The sequence below is a fragment of the Ctenocephalides felis genome, unplaced genomic scaffold, assembly GCF_003426905.1.
Source record: "Ctenocephalides felis isolate EL2017-DRISC unplaced genomic scaffold, ASM342690v1 CF-g0.4_SCAFFOLD_01170, whole genome shotgun sequence".
NCBI classification, from domain to species: domain Eukaryota; kingdom Metazoa; phylum Arthropoda; class Insecta; order Siphonaptera; family Pulicidae; genus Ctenocephalides; species Ctenocephalides felis.
Genome location: NW_020537324.1, coordinates 37,488,116 through 37,504,539, shown reverse-complemented (window position 1 = coordinate 37,504,539; position 16,424 = coordinate 37,488,116). Strand labels below are relative to the sequence as shown.

Here is a 16,424-nt window from a genome sequence, read left to right as displayed (position 1 = left end):
AAAAAGAAATCGAGATTTTGAGAGAACGGAGCATCCGATTTGAATGATCTAAAAAATATTCAGTTTGTAATGATAGGGAAAAGTGATGATTAGTTTTTTGCAAAGGCAGGCCCAACCAATTCGAAGATACAGAGCTAAATGTGCAACAAATGGCAGTTTTTTAGAGTAAGGGTCCGATTTGAATGATTCAAAGAACTTGCTGCTTGTTTTAACAAAATAATTGCCTTTGGAATTTTTTTTTGATTCAAATTTTATTTTATTCAGAAAAACTTTTTTGTTAAAAAAAAAGTTGAAAATAATTCAAATTTTATTTTTAATTCTGACTAAAGTTCTAATATACTTTGAACAAATAATTTCAACTTCGCAATTATGTTTATATAATTTTTATAAATATTAGACAATGTTACAACAGTTATAATAATCTATTTGAAAACATTGAATATTCATCGAACATTTGATTTGAGATATGGGGCAAAAAGTGCCAAAAACGGTAACTCAGTTCTTAAGAGAACGGAGCGTCCGATTTGAATAATTCAAAAAACATTTTACTTGTATTGACAAGATGAAGAGTTGAATTAATTTTCATGAAGGCAGGTCTAGCGGTTTTAGAGATGAAAAAAGTAAAAAAAATGCCATTTGGCGGTCAAAAATGATCTTTAGACATATGCACATCAAATTATCAGATATTTTATAGAGATTTTAACAATAAGTATGAATTTTGTTTACATTCCTATGGGTTCCGTACCAATTTTTACGCGTTAGACGGCGACGCGGCGCTTACGCGCTTCGATATTTCGTCTTTATGCAGTTAAAGCTGTACGATTGCTTCGAAAAAAAGTTCAGAATTTCCAAAACATTTCAAAATAAATGATTTAAGATAGAATGATTTAATATGGTTCGAAATTTTATTAAAAGTTTCAAATCATTGATCAACTTTTATTGATTATTATTGATTATTTTTAATTACTCGAATTTTGAATTGCGGTACGGGAAGTTCCAGCAATTTGCCTCAAGGCACGATGGGCCTTAAGGCGCCTTAATTGCCATAAGACAGAATTCCACTTACAGCTAGTTTTTATTCTTCGCATGTTAATTACAGTACGTGAAGTTCCAGCAATTTGCAAATTAAAAATCAATGCTTATTTATAACCATCAGTTCTATTTTTGGCACTGCATGTTTGAGCGAGCGCACTACATGTGGTATTCGTACAAAATATCGGTGCTCCAGGACATTATACAATAGTTACCTTGGCCTTGTTCGGACGATGCGATGTCATGCCATTCATACGCTTTTACTGGTATTTGAAATTCGCTCATTTCTTTTGTGACATATTTCGAAAAACAATTGTGGCGTGTTTAATGCTCCCTTTTCGCAAGAGTGATTGCAAATTTAACGTTTCAAGTCATTTTGAATCATTTGAAACCGAAATTTGAAAAAGTTTGTGTTCGAAGGTATGTGCATGTGAGACAAATTTCTACCTCTCGTCGACGTTTTCTCAAAAATTTTGCTGCTTTGCACCAATTCCAAACATTTAAAAGCCATTCAATGAAATTTTTGCGTCGGTCATCTAAGCTGATTCTCAGGTTTACCCTTCTGGGATTTTGATAAAACTTTCCATGGTGACAGAGTTTATAGTCAAACCAAACATACCAAAATATTATAGGCATATGTGAAGTGGTTTAATTATATAAGTTAATTAAATTTTTTCAATTCAAAGCTCCCTATTAATGTGTCGTGATTAACGTGTCCTGATAGCTGTGCTTGTTAAAACGCCTGCTTCTACATTTTGCATTCGGATTTATGGATAAGAAAGTTAAAAGTGATCGAGTTCGAATCCCGTCACCTTATAATTAATTTATATTTTTTTTAACTTATTTTTATGTTTGAATACTTAAATATCGCAAAAATATTTATAATTATTATATCATTTCATATATTTTGTCAACAAAAATTAATGTATTTTAAACAAATCTATATATGTACAAAAATGTTCGTCCATGTTAGAGCCAAAAATCTTGGAACAATTCAGAAACTTTAAAAACCATTATAAATAACAGTTGCAGTATCGTGCTGATTAGTTTTTGGTAAAAATCAGCCAGGCCTATTTTTCGTAATTAGTTTTTAAATATATCACAATTTTGATGGATATCATCCCGTTCAAGATTATAATACAATATTAGGGGACAAGTCGTTTAATTATAAAAATTCAACAAAGTTTGCCATGGTAAGTTTAAACTTTCGAAATTTGTTAAATGTTCAAACTTTCGAAATTTCGAAACAAAAATGTTGCAAAATTTCGAGTCATGCCGATTACTTACATATATTAAGGAAAAATGTCACTTACACCTTAGGTGTAACACATATTTTAATACAAGGCTTAAGGATAAATTATTAAAATAATTTGTAAGTGCTTACTAATAATCGCCTATTTCTTATTGTGTCGATACTATATCTTCCAGCACGAAATAGTAATGTGATATGATGGTATTATATAATAAATATTACTATTACTATAAAAATTCCAAGGTTTTTGGATACGGACTTTTAAAATTTGACCGAGCTTTCCGGTGTAAGTAGTATATTTTGAGAGCGTAAAATAATAATGTGATATGATTGTGCAGTCTGCATACTAAATTATATTATTATTGTAACAATGGACGTATCGCGCAAAATTGCAAATCAGGTTTGTCTGAGGACACGGCATTGCTTTTCCAAGGTTTTTTTCCGACAATGTTACGTGCCAAATTCAGATTAACTTTAAAAAGGTGTAAATATTTATGAGGAAAAATCGTATTTAACTCTATATCTAATAACATAACAATATTGTTATCAAAATTTTAATAGCGAGTCAAGCAAGGCATCGTTTTTATTAAATAAAAGTCCTTCGACGGCGATTGAAAATTATGAAATTACACTTTTTGACCGTTTTTTATAATATGAGAACAATTTTCGGAAAGGATTTCCAGTACACAAGTACACCCGCACATGTTCCAGATTAAAACGACGATTGATCCAAGCTAATAAATAGCTTTAATCACTTGGCCGCGGAAAGCCTAATGACAAATTGATTTTATTCACAATATATGAGATATTCTGTATATTTATTTATCATATTTAGTATATTTTACTAAGATGCCGAATAAGGCATAGGAACCATTTATACTTGTTAACTTTCCATAGGGTAAGTTATTGTAATCGTCCAAAAATCGAAATTGAAAGTTTGTGCATATCTTCATGTTTTGAAGGTGTCTGAACATTTTGGTATACCTTAGAAAAAAATGAATGTGTGTTTGTGTGTATGTATGAATACAATTTTTCGTTCACGCAATCGGGCGCACGAATCAACTGATTTGAATGATTCAAAAAACATTCGATTTCTATGGATAGGGAGATGTGCTGATTAGTTTTTTGGCAAAGACAGGTCCAGCCGTTTCGGTGATACGGAGCAAGAAGTGCAGTAAATAAAAATCCACATTTAATTCGTAATTATGGGAAAAAGTGGTGATTAGTTTTTAATAAAGGTAGATCCAGCTGTTTTGGAGATATAAAACCAAATGTGCAAAAATGGCAGTTTTTGAGATAACTAAGCATCCGAATTGAATGTTTCAAAATACTCTCTGCTTGTGCTGAAGAAACGATTGTTTTTGGGGAAAGAAAAATTTGTTTTTTTATTTTAAAATTTCTTTGAATATCGAAAATGATTCGAATTTTAATTTTAATTTTAGCTAAATTTCTAAAACTCACTTATAAACATCAAATAAATAATTTTAACTTCGAAATTCACTTTAATTATTCTTATAAATATTAAACAATGGTCCTTCATTTTAAGTCCGATTGATTAAGGTTTATTCATTTACTTTTTATATAAACATATATAAACATCGTCGTACAATTTACAAGCTCTTATATTTTATCTATAACACACAAATAATGAAGGCTACAGTATTTATAATAAATATATATTTGTAAACTTTTAACATTCCTCAAATAATCCGTTACCGTACGGGAAGTTCCAGCAATTTGCCCTAAGGCACAATGCCATACACTACAAAATTATCTATGGTGCAAACAATTATTAAACTTATATAATATAATTGTATCATAAAAGAAATCTTGCTAATTGCGGTGTGTGATATCAAAGCAGAAATGTAATGGATTAAAATTAAAATTTAATTGTAATACATCACACAATTTTTAATTGTAATTCACCACGAACTTTTTTATTATAATATACCACCACGAAATATTTATCATGTGTGCATTACAAGATTTGAAATTTTAAAATTTTCGAATAAAAACTGAATTATATAATATATGCACATGAAGAAAATAACATCTAAATGAACTCTTTGCCCTAGTACATCTCTGATAATTTCTTATTATTAAAGTGCTTTGAAAACTATAAATATGTGAAGAACATATCTAAATTTAAATATGAATAAAATATCGTAAAATGCTATTATCATTACTAATTAGTACAGTGGTGTAAATTTATTAAATTTGATTATGCATAAAATAAATAGTTATTTAGCATATTATTGCTGTATCTCGCTAACATTTTCAACAAATAATATTTAAAAAATCAAGTATGGTATTGATTGATTGAACTAATTCATCTGCATCACAATATGACGCAATTTAAAATTAGAGCAGTGCCGCGCGAGAATTTTCATATTCCCCGCGTAAAAAAATTACTTTTAATTAACTATTCATAGGAGAAATTTATGTTTTCAACAAAATAAATGCGACTTACTAATTGTAAGTCTCAAAATTAAAAAAAAGTATGTGTGTTTGTGAGCGTCGAAAACCTTTCCACCACCACGTTTACACTAATTACAAAAAATTAAAAACCATTTAATGAAACTCGATAAGTTTACTGTTCGAAAGTTATCACTATATTTTTGACTTTCTTGATTGATTTTTTTCCACTGATAGAGTTTATGGTTTTTGTTCATGGACAGAGGAAAAGTGTTTTAATTATAAAAATTTATTAAAATTTGGAATATCCGGAGAAAGTCTTAAGATCAAATGGCAAAAGATATACCATGTATATTCAACTCTGTGTTTTGTACTGATTACCGTTGATACTGAAATAAAATACAGTCAGTGAAAAGCGAAAGTATTATCATGGAAAGGTGTTGAATTTCTTCAGAAATTTTGCGAATTAATTATATACAGTACTCCATAATTTGAAAAACTTAGAACAGAACTTGTCTTTCTCAAGTTCCACTACAAACATACATTGTAATAAAAAAAGAAATTGCCTTAAGCAAAATGTCACTTACGTCTGGTTTGATATTTAGTATAGTGAGAATAGTAATAGTAAATGTTTCAGCATTATAAAATGAGCAGTTTGTTCTGGCTTCATAAGATAATAATAATAATCTTTAAATCAAATCTCAAATTTGAGAAAAACATCATTCAATTTACAAGATTTAGGGTCCTATCGAATCAAAATGGAGAAGAATTGCATGCATTTTTACTTTCCCGTAGTTATAGTAATCGTCCAAAAATCGGTAATAAACTACGGAGCAATAAGTGAAGCAGTTATTGAGAGAACGGATCATCTGATTAGAATGCAAAAACATTTTGCATGTGTTGACAGTGTGAAGAAATGAATATTTTTTCGGAAAAGCAAAAAAAAAAATTAATTTTCAAACAAAAAATTCTTTTTAATCGAAAGAATTGACGGGTACGGATGGGTACGGGAAGTAACAGCAATTTGCCTTAAGGGACGATGCCATGCACCACTAGTTATATTTAAGTTTGGTATATTTTTAAAATATAAATATCAATTATTATATTGCACAAGTTAAGTTTTGGAAATTATCTATTATTCAATATCGTAATAGCTGTACATCACGCCAAAGTACATGTTGTGCAACTTTTATACAATATATTTGAAAGTGAAATAATTAACCTTTATCGCATGTATTCATATTTATTGACGTTAGATGATATTAATTTTGTATGCTAATTCATCTACAGTAACATAAATAAGTAAGAGAAGAAAAAATGCAAATGTATCAATTTCAATGCGCAGTCTTTGGTTACTTTGAAAGATAATCATTCTTCAGATATAGTCATCACTAAAAATTAATTCCCCCACTTCAGTACAAAATAATTGCTTTTATGACCAATCATTTCTTAATCTTATTGTTTAAATTAGCACGAAAGACATTTGTTTATGGCTTGTTCTTGTACTTTGCATAAATATGCAAATTAATAAGAAGAATTACTATGTAAATTGAAATGTAATTTGTTAATCAGAAAAACTATACTTTATATATATACACAGGTGAGCATACATATATATTTACATACAGAATATGGCGGTGCACAAAGGTCCAAATTGACTTTGAGCAATTATATTGCAAAAACCAAACTAATTATAACACAATAAATAGCACATATCAATAAACAACTATTTGACTATGTTCAGTGAAACTCCCACCAAGAAACGTGATTTTTGCTGTTTTTCAAAAATTTGACATCTGGTTGTTTTTAACCAATATACGGGATAAAATGAGATAGCCAAGGGGCAAACAGATCCAATGTCTTATTTTTAATTTTAAAAGAATTTTACGAAAGAATACCTACATTACTCAATCAATGCTAAATATACATAACATGAATATATTCTTTTACAGAGATAACCTTGATCTAGCATTTCGTCAGAAAAATTCATCAGCAGAGTTGGAATAACTATTTATTTAATTTACCTCCTGTTAAATTGCTTTTTTCAACTTAGTTTACTTCCTGGTATACTGTTTTTATTGTTTTTGCCTTTGCCAGAGTATAGGTTCAGTTGGTTCTATTTACCCCACCCATATGTAAGCTATTATAGGGGTTATATAAAGAGCTGTTGATGTTAACTTAAATAATTTAAAAAGTATATTACGGTCTCGTAAAATAAACCAGTGCTGATAACCAAAAAAATACTAACAACCAAAGAAAATACTTTTGTTACATATTTTCAAACCTTGAGAGCTTATTTATTGATAGCGACGTCGTAAAAATCAAAGTGATGGCTGCTCATACACTTTTTTCTCCCTACTTTCAAATATTGTTGTTAATATATTGTTAACTTTACTTGTTTTAACTTTGGCTGAAAGTCGAAAATAAAAATTATTGCCTATGTTTACGTTTCAGAGGTTTCTGAACATTTTGGCATACCTCAGATAAAAAGGATGTGTGTGAGTGTGTTTTGTGTGTCCGCAATTTTTTGTCCACGTTTTCGGGCGCATGGATCAACCGATTTGAATGATTCAAAAAACATTCCATTCCTATCGATAGGGAGATGTGCTGAATGTTTTTGGCAAAGGCCAGTTCGAAGATACACAGCTAAATGTACAAAAATAGTAGTTTTTGAGAGAACAAAGCATCCGATTTGAATGATTTAAAAAACTTTCTGCTTGTGTTGATAAAACAATTGCTTTTGATTTTTTTATTATATCGAAATTAATTCAGATTTTAATTTTAATTCTCGCTAAAATTTTAAAGCTCACTTATCTACTTTTAATAAATAATTTTAACTTTGTAATTCAGTTTGCATAATTATTATAAATATTAGACAAGGTTCGAACATTTCGTTACGATACGGAAAGTTGCAGCAATTTACCATAAGGCACGATATACACATACACCACTAATTGAGATATCGTTGGTGGACCTTTTTACCCGCGTATCTTTGAGCCCCGCTCTACCTTGATATAATCAAAATGCATAAAACTCTTACATGTATCATGTCACATAAAATCAAACTTTTTAAACTCGCAAATAAAAAAGCATGTGTTTTGCTTTATAAACTATTCACTATATCCAGTATATTTCGACAACATTTGCTTTAAAACCTAATAACAAAAGTAAATTGAAATCAGTTTCCATTTTTTTTAGCATGTTACCAGTTTCTATTAAAAGCTTAGCGGGTAATAAATTATATTTGCATATAGAATCTGCATGACGTTATCCGGAGCTTGGAGTCGCGTCAGACCGCCCGTAATCAATATGCCGTTGATCTAGATAAAATATTTAATTTTCGTTTCGTGTGTCATTAAGTGTCTCTATGTGTAACGGATTTGCATTACATCATATAATTAAATATAATTACTGACGCACGCTAACTTGTCTGCTACCTAACTAAGAAATGCCATTGCAGTTTCGAAAATTTCATAACACGCTTTTGTACGCTGCATTTAGCATTATTGCCTTGCATCAAAACTATTCATGTAAACCTGTATTCGATTAATATAATTTGGAACTTTTGGTATTGAAGAGAAATATACCATAAGTTTTCTGTGTTAAATGTTTGTTTTTTTTAATCACACGAGCTATCTATAGTAAATATCTGCATAAAATTAATGTATGTACGTTTCTATCTTTAATATCATTCAATTGAATTGTGCAAAAATAGTACAGTCAACCAGTTTATCAACTATAGTTACTTATTTACATAAAAGGTCCGCGGTTAAAAAGGTTATCCACCAACTGAGAAATATTTAGCAACAATATTTGAAAGTAGGGTAAAATAAAAATGTAATCCGCTATCGTCTCAAATCACGCACCACCCTCTATCAGGAGATAAACGGCAAAAATCTATAACAAAAATATTTTCTTTCGTTGTAATTTTTTTTGGCTGTGTGCACTGTTATTTTTCTGACCTTAGTATAATTTTTAAGAGTACATTATTTTATTATTTTATAAGATATATTGTAAATTTTAGGTTAGATTCAACAGATGTTTTTATATAACCTTATATAATAGCTTACATGTCGAAATTTAAATTGGCCCATATAAACCTTTACTCTGGCAAAAGCTTTAACAATAAAAAATAGTAAATAAAGATGCAAATTTAGATAAAAAGCAATTTGACAAGAAATAAATTAAAATAATAGTTATTCCAACTCTGCTGGTGAATATTTCCGACGAAATACCAGATCAAGGTTATACATAATTGTCATTGTAAAAAATGTGCCCATGACATTTATATTTTGCATTGGCAGAATATTGTAGCTACTATTTCGTAAAATCACTTTAAAATTAAAAATAAGACATTGGCTATGTTTGCCCCCTGACTGTCGCATTCAACCCCGTCTATTACGATAGTTGTGATGTGGTTCATTTCGTTAGAATTAGTTAATTTAGAATATAAATATAGGCAAAGGGCAGGGCACAAAAGTGCAATTTGACTTTAAGTAATTATACTGTGTGGAAATTACTTAAAGTCAAATTGCATCTTCGTGCCCTGCCATTTACCTATATTTATATTCTAAAAAGTCTAATAGAGCTATGCTAAACATTCGCAGCCATTTCTCAATAAAGTCGAAAATCTGACTGCCTGAGCGTAAATCTGTTTTTGAGAAAATGTCGACAAAAGGATTTTAGCTTATAGGCCTAGATCCAATTGTCTATATGTTCAAAAAGATAAGATCTATAATCACAAGTAAAAATCTGATATCATACTGCTAGATTTCAAGCTGGCTGAGAATAGTACCCAACCGGAGGAACTAGTTGTTCTGACTGACGGCTTTTACCGCTAGTTCAATATGATGGGTAGTACTGCCTTACTATTTTTGATCTATATTTTCAAGTAAAAATATATGAAGCCAAAAACGTTTCTTTAAGAAACTTACCCATCATGGTTCTAATAGTTCAAAACATTAAATATAATACGTATGGTAGGATAGAGCAGGGCATAAGGTCCAATTTGATTTTAAGCATTTATAATATATGTTTGGCAATATAAATTATATTGTGATAACCAAACCAATAATATCACAACAAATAACAAACCAATCAAACAACTATCTGACTATGTTCAGAAAATTTCCCATTTGTCAACTGGTTCTTTTATCCCATAGCTGAGGTGAAATGGGTCGGCCAACGGACAAACCAATCAAACAACCATCTGACTATGTTCAGAAAAACTCCCATTTGTCAACTGGTCCTTTTACCCATAGCTGAGGTAAAATGGGTCGTCCAAGGGACAAACAGATTCAAGGTTTTATTCCTAATATAAAAAGCCAATGCAAAATAAAAATTTCATGGGTACATTTTTTATAGACATATCACTGTATTTTACCTTGATCTGGTATTTCGTTAGAAATAATCATCAAGAGAAATGGAATAACTATTTATTCAAAACATCTCTTGTGAAATTGTTTTTATTTACTTTTTTGATACTTTTTATTTACTATTTTTTATTGTTTACACCCTTGCCAGGGTGAAGTTTCGGTTGGTCCTTTATTTCTCACCCACATGCAAACTTTTATAAAAGTTATATGAAATAAAGGTTGAATCTATCTAAAAATTAACACTACAACTTATAAAACAATTGAATAACTTATACCTAAAGGTTATAAAGTTTTCGTAAACTGAAGAACAGTGCTCACAGCCAAAAAACTAACAACGAAAGAAAATATTTTTGTTATAGATTTTCAAACATGATTGCTTAAACACCTGATAACGACGTTGATTAATTTGAGGCGTTGGTTGATTACACATCTTTTTTGCTCTACATTCAAATGTTGTGGTTAAAAATTCTTCATGGGCTCGCCCGTAGGTAAGCGGTTAAGAGCGACGTGACTTATTTCAGAGGTCCCTGGTTCGATACCCACTTCCTGCAGCCTGTTGTCAGTTAGACGGCGTCTGCCCTATTACAGAAATTGTAATAATAATATATCATATAGAGATGTGACAACTGATTGGGTAGCCATCTGTCAAACAGACTAGTATTAAGTCAAATCAGCACAACAGCTTATAGGACTATTGGGTTCTGATTGCTGTTCAAAAATAACTAAAAAAAAAATCTTTATATTTACGAGATATTGGTAGTGGACCTATTTACTGGCGGACCTTTAAGCGCCGCTCTGCCCTATGGTATATACTTAATGCAAATATATATAATTTATGTTCGCATTTTGTCCACTTTGTTAAATGCGATCAGAATATCTATATCATAATAAATATTTAATTCAAAATAATTAAGGAAGATCAGTAAAAAAAAACACGACCTTCTTGCGAACACATGAGCATACCATAATGTGTAATATGCTAATCAAATTCAAAACAACATCTTTCGTACATATTTGTGTTAGATATTATATACACGTTTTTATAATAAGAAAACAATTATCGCTAGAAATAATTTTAAATGATATTTGCAGTGAATAGTCACGGTTAAAGCACACAAGAACACGTTTTTTGAATAAAAACAAATTATCACAAGACTGTCAGAAGTTCTAATAAGTAATTGCAATGGTTATAGTTACTTATAGTTTGGTGCATATAACAAAAACATTTCATTTTAACATCATTAGATTCGCAAACCTGCACGTGAAATATTCAACTAAAATTTTTATTTCTTTTTTAGTCACATATGTTGTATAATTTTAACGTCTTTTATTGAGTCTACGGGTTAGGATATCTTTACAAAAATGCAAGATAGTGTCTTTTCTTTGTTATCGCATGTGTAATATTTTAAATAGAACATTTTTGCGAAAATTTTATAGCTAAAAATAAAAATATTGTATCTTTCCTCTGAAAGATACAATAATAAAATAAAACTTTTTTCTAAGGTATGCCAAAATGTTCAGAAACCTTTGAACCGTAAAGATATGCGAAAATATTCATTTTCGATTTATTTGCTAATACTATAACTTGCCTCACTAGAAGTTAATATAAAGCTTCAATTGACTCGAAACATCAGCCTCCTGTTTGATAAAATATAACCAAGAATTTTGAGCAAATAGAATTTTGAATAGAACAAAATTGTATTGATAAAAATGCATCTAATAAATAACTTATATAATATAAGGTTATGATCAACTTTGAAAGAAAAATAATTCTAATTAAATATAATCAAAACTAGTGGGGTGCATGGCATCGTGCCTTAAGGCAAATTGCTGGAACTTCCCGTACCGTAACGAAATGTTCGAGGAATATTGAATGTTTTCATATAGATTATTATAAATATTGTAACATTGTCGAATATTTATAAGAATTATATAAACTGAATTGCAAAGTTGAAATTATTTGTTTAAAGTATATTAGAACTTTAGTCAGAATTAAAAATAAAATCTGAATTATTTTCGATATATAAAAAAAAATTGAAAAAAAAATTGAAACAATTTTTTTTTTCCAAAATCAATTATTTTGTTAAAACAAGCAGAAAGCTCTTTCAATTATTTAAATCGGACGCTTAGTTCTCTCACAAACTGCCATTTTTTGCACATTTTGCTCTGTATCTTCAAAATGGCTGGGCCTGCCTTTGCCAAAAACTAATAACCACTTCTCCCAATCATTACTAATTGAATGGTTTTTAGATCATTCAATTTGGATACTCTGTTCTCTCAAAAACTCGATTTCTATTTGCTGTTCTGATATGTTGTGACAGTATTGGTCACAACTTGGTCTCATAAACTAAACAACAAAAAACTAACAATGAAAGTAAATACTTTTTTTCAAACATGACCGTTTATCACCTGATAGCCCTCTACATCTTTTGCCCTCTAGTTTCAAATATTGTGTATAAAATTTTATAAAATCCTCTGCCAAATATAAAATCAATGCGTTTACAAATTGATTTTGTACACGTTATATATTTTAGGCGCTCGGACAATTATTCCAAACTTTGACTTTTGATAATTAAATAATTTGTTTAAGGCGTATAATTTTTAGGATGTTAAAAGAAAGCGAATCTTACCAATATGCCAAGTTTGATTAAAATCGTCAAACATTAAAAAATCTAGAATAATTTAAGAAGAAACTGCTCATTCGTTCAAATTGAATTATAAACTCTTTCGCCATATTAAGTTACATCAAAAATGCAAAAAAAAAGAAATTTTACTTTCAATTATGAAGCCTGTATTAGATTCCTTTCTATTTAACATCATAATCAATCAAGCTTTTTTAATATTTGCACAATATTATTTAAAAAATTTCAGCATTTTTGAAAAAAACGTGTAAATGTCAAATTTTGGTATCACTCAAATCTAAAGGACTTAAAACATTAAAAAAATAAAACTGAATATTCTGGCAAAAATATAAACGTAGAAAAAGTTAAAAAAATGCCAAGTTTAAACTCTATTCTTTATTAGATTCCTTTCTACTTAAAATCATGTTCAATCTTTTTTTTTAATATTTGCATAAGGTTATTACAATTTGAATAGCCGTCACTTCACATTTTACGAATACATTATCAATTTACGTCTGAAAATATTATTAGTGTAAATTAATAAACACTATTCAGTACCAGACTATTGACATCCAAAAGGAATAATTCGATATGTATGACGTCTCTAAATGCATGTCTTTCAATATCTCACTTATTAAGGAACATAGTATTGTTATAGTAACAACAATTTTTCTTTGTTATATATTCTATAAGAAGAGTTCTTAAGAATAAAAATAAAAATGAATTGAATGGGTTTGTTATACACGTTAACTCATCACACTTAATCAAAAACACTACGCGGCCGAGTCGCAATTTTAAATATCTCGATTGAAACAAGAATAAACTAGAATAAAAGATAAATAATGTGAAAAATATTCTCTAAAACTTGCAAAAACTTTTGTTCCACTCAATTACTAAAATTATTTGCATGCATCATTTTGAATGTTGTTTGCTTTGTTCAATTCAATCTCTCATACCAGCGAAGCAATTGCTGAATTTTAATTTAGATGTATGTTGGTAAAAAGGTTCAATTTGACTTTAAGAAATTATACTGTCAGAACTGAATGAACTACATAATAACATATAACACATATAAAAAAAAACTATCGAACTATGTTCAGTTATATTTCCAGTCAATTACTAATTATAGAAATGTGTTCTTTTACGATTTTTCTAATTTATAATATATGCTCCTTTTCACCCATAGGCGGGGTAAATTGAGGCTTATTTTTAATTTTAAAGGAATTTGACAAAATAGTAGCTGCATTATACAACCAATGCAAAATATAAATATGTTAGGTACATTTTTTACATAGATAACACGGTACCTAATCTTATGTGGATTTGTCATACATTTTCATCAGCTTTTTTTAATTTAGCTCTTGTAAAATTCCTTTTCCTAACTTAATTTACATTTTTATTTTTTTTTTCTTACTATAGCGACGTCGTAAGGCGGCGTTTTTTGGTACCCCGCCCTGGGGATATTCAAAATTAACCCGCCCCCTCCCCCACCAAACATCACGTGTATTTTGAATTACTAGAAAAAAAAGTAAAATTGTTAATTAAAATGTATGGATATTTTTCTAAAAAAAAAAACAGATAAAAAATAAACAAACGCGATATCTTTTTATAAAACTCTCCCACCCCCCACATGATATTTCGAATTTTTTGACAAACCCCCCTCCCCCTGAAAACCTTACACGCGATTAATGGACACCCCCTAAGAATCGGCGTGATGGCCAGTTCTGTTTTTAGTCTCTACATTCAAGTATTACTGTTAAAAAAACTAACTTTTCTTATTTCTAACAAGATATCACAATTTTGGATAATTCAAATTAAAATTTCCCTTAATGTGCTCTTGATTTTTCATAAATATTTATAATAGAATATAGACAAGTAAAACAAACTATTATATCTATTTTGGATAAATCAAATTAAAATTTCCCTTAATGTGCTCTTGATTTTTCATGAATATAATTATATTTATCATAGAATATAGACAAGTAAAACAAACAGAAGGCGTATATCTGCAAATTGACAACTAATGAAAAATCTAGCGGTGCATAGCATCGCGCCTTAATGCAAATTGCTAGAACATCCCGTACCGTAATAAAATATTTGAGAAATTTTAATTGTTTTCAAATAGATTATTATTGAACTGTAAAATTCATTATTCATATTTTCTAGACAAAATATAAGAGCTTATAATATATTATAACGACATTATAATTAACAATACATAATCAAGAAAGGTAGAATGAAAGATCTATTCTCATTTTTAAGAACTATATAAACTGAATTGCAAAATTAAAATTATTTATTTCAAGTATATAAGTAAGGTTTAGATTCGATTAGGTTAAAATTTGAATCATTTCAGATATTTAAAAAAAATTTTTTTTGAGAATTGAAAAAAAAAATGAAATAAAAAAATGTTTTTGCCATCCCCAAAAACTAATCGTTTCTTCACACTGACAACACATACAAAGTGTTTCTTGAATCATTCAAATCGGATGCTTTACTATCTCAAAAACTTCCACTTTTGCACTTTTAGCTCTGTATCTCTGAAATGGGTCGACCTTTCTTTGCCAAAAATTAATCATTACTTCAATCTAATCTTCATACTAGTAGGAATAGAATGCTCATACCATTGGTATGGTTATTATTATGAAATTATGGAGAAAAATCTTTAGTTAAAATTATCATTTATAAAATATAGCCTAACTTGAAAGAATTAAAAATATATATTTGTTTGTTACAGAAATTGCAGACACCATTGAAGATGACATCAAAAGAATCGATAAACGTGTCTATGAGTGATTTCAATTCCACGTACGTATTTATGCAATAAATTATTTTGGCAAACAGTCTTTGGCGAATATAGAATATTGTGTGAAAAGATGCCAAACTGAGTCAAACAACTATTTGTTAAAATAAAGAAACGTTTTATCGTTTACGTTAATAGTCTATCAAATGATTATTAATAACATGATATGGAAAGTTCATTAATTTTAGCACGTGTTACAGTTTCATTACAGCATAAAAGATATGAAATACGATATCGTTATACAAACATCGCTCAACAAATTAATGTCATTCTGGTTTCAAAATCACATATCATTTCAACTAAATTATTCAGATTAAATTATTATTATACAAAAAAATGTTAAAACAAAGTGCATTTTAAAGAATAATTAGATGATAAATAGTTTTACACATTACATTACTTGATTTAGATTTCCTATGTTTTATGGCATACATACTCCAATCCAAATCACATTAAAAATTTCTGTAATTGAAACATAAATGATAAATAGCATATTTTCAGACAACGAAGTTAAAAACTTATTATTTCTTGAGGTGGATCCGTTTTCAATTTTGCGAATCGGAATTGTCAAAATTGTTTTTTAATGTCAAAATGTATTGCTTACAGTCTTTCCAGCAAAATTAAGATTAATTTCTTTGAAGATACTTTCAAAGTTTATTTTACTGCACAAATAATACGTGAATATATACATACAATAATAATAATAAGTTAATTTTTTTCTATAAAAGTATTTAACGTAATCTATTTCATTTCATATTCTTAAGTGTAATAATACAAATTGCTGGAACTTCACGCATTGTAATTGTAATTTAAAATGAACAAGCACATTTTTTTTTTTGAAAATTTTAAAAATACTTTATTTTATTAAATTTTGAATGTTAGAATATTTAGAAAATATTGTATTTTCTAACTTTCCGTAAGGTAAC

At 28.9% G+C, this 16,424-nt stretch overlaps 1 protein-coding gene across 1 annotated transcript in view; it reads left to right on the top strand.

The window, feature by feature from the left end:
• The window catches only part of LOC113366623 (proton-coupled amino acid transporter-like protein pathetic), a 48,305-nt gene that overhangs the window by 7,002 nt on the left and 24,879 nt on the right, over positions 1–16,424 (top strand). The window contains exon 2 of the mRNA XM_026608259.1: positions 15,433–15,503. Coding sequence (XP_026464044.1) covers positions 15,454–15,503 — 50 coding nt within the window. The 5' untranslated portion in view covers positions 15,433–15,453. The remainder of the gene's footprint in view (positions 1–15,432; positions 15,504–16,424) is intronic.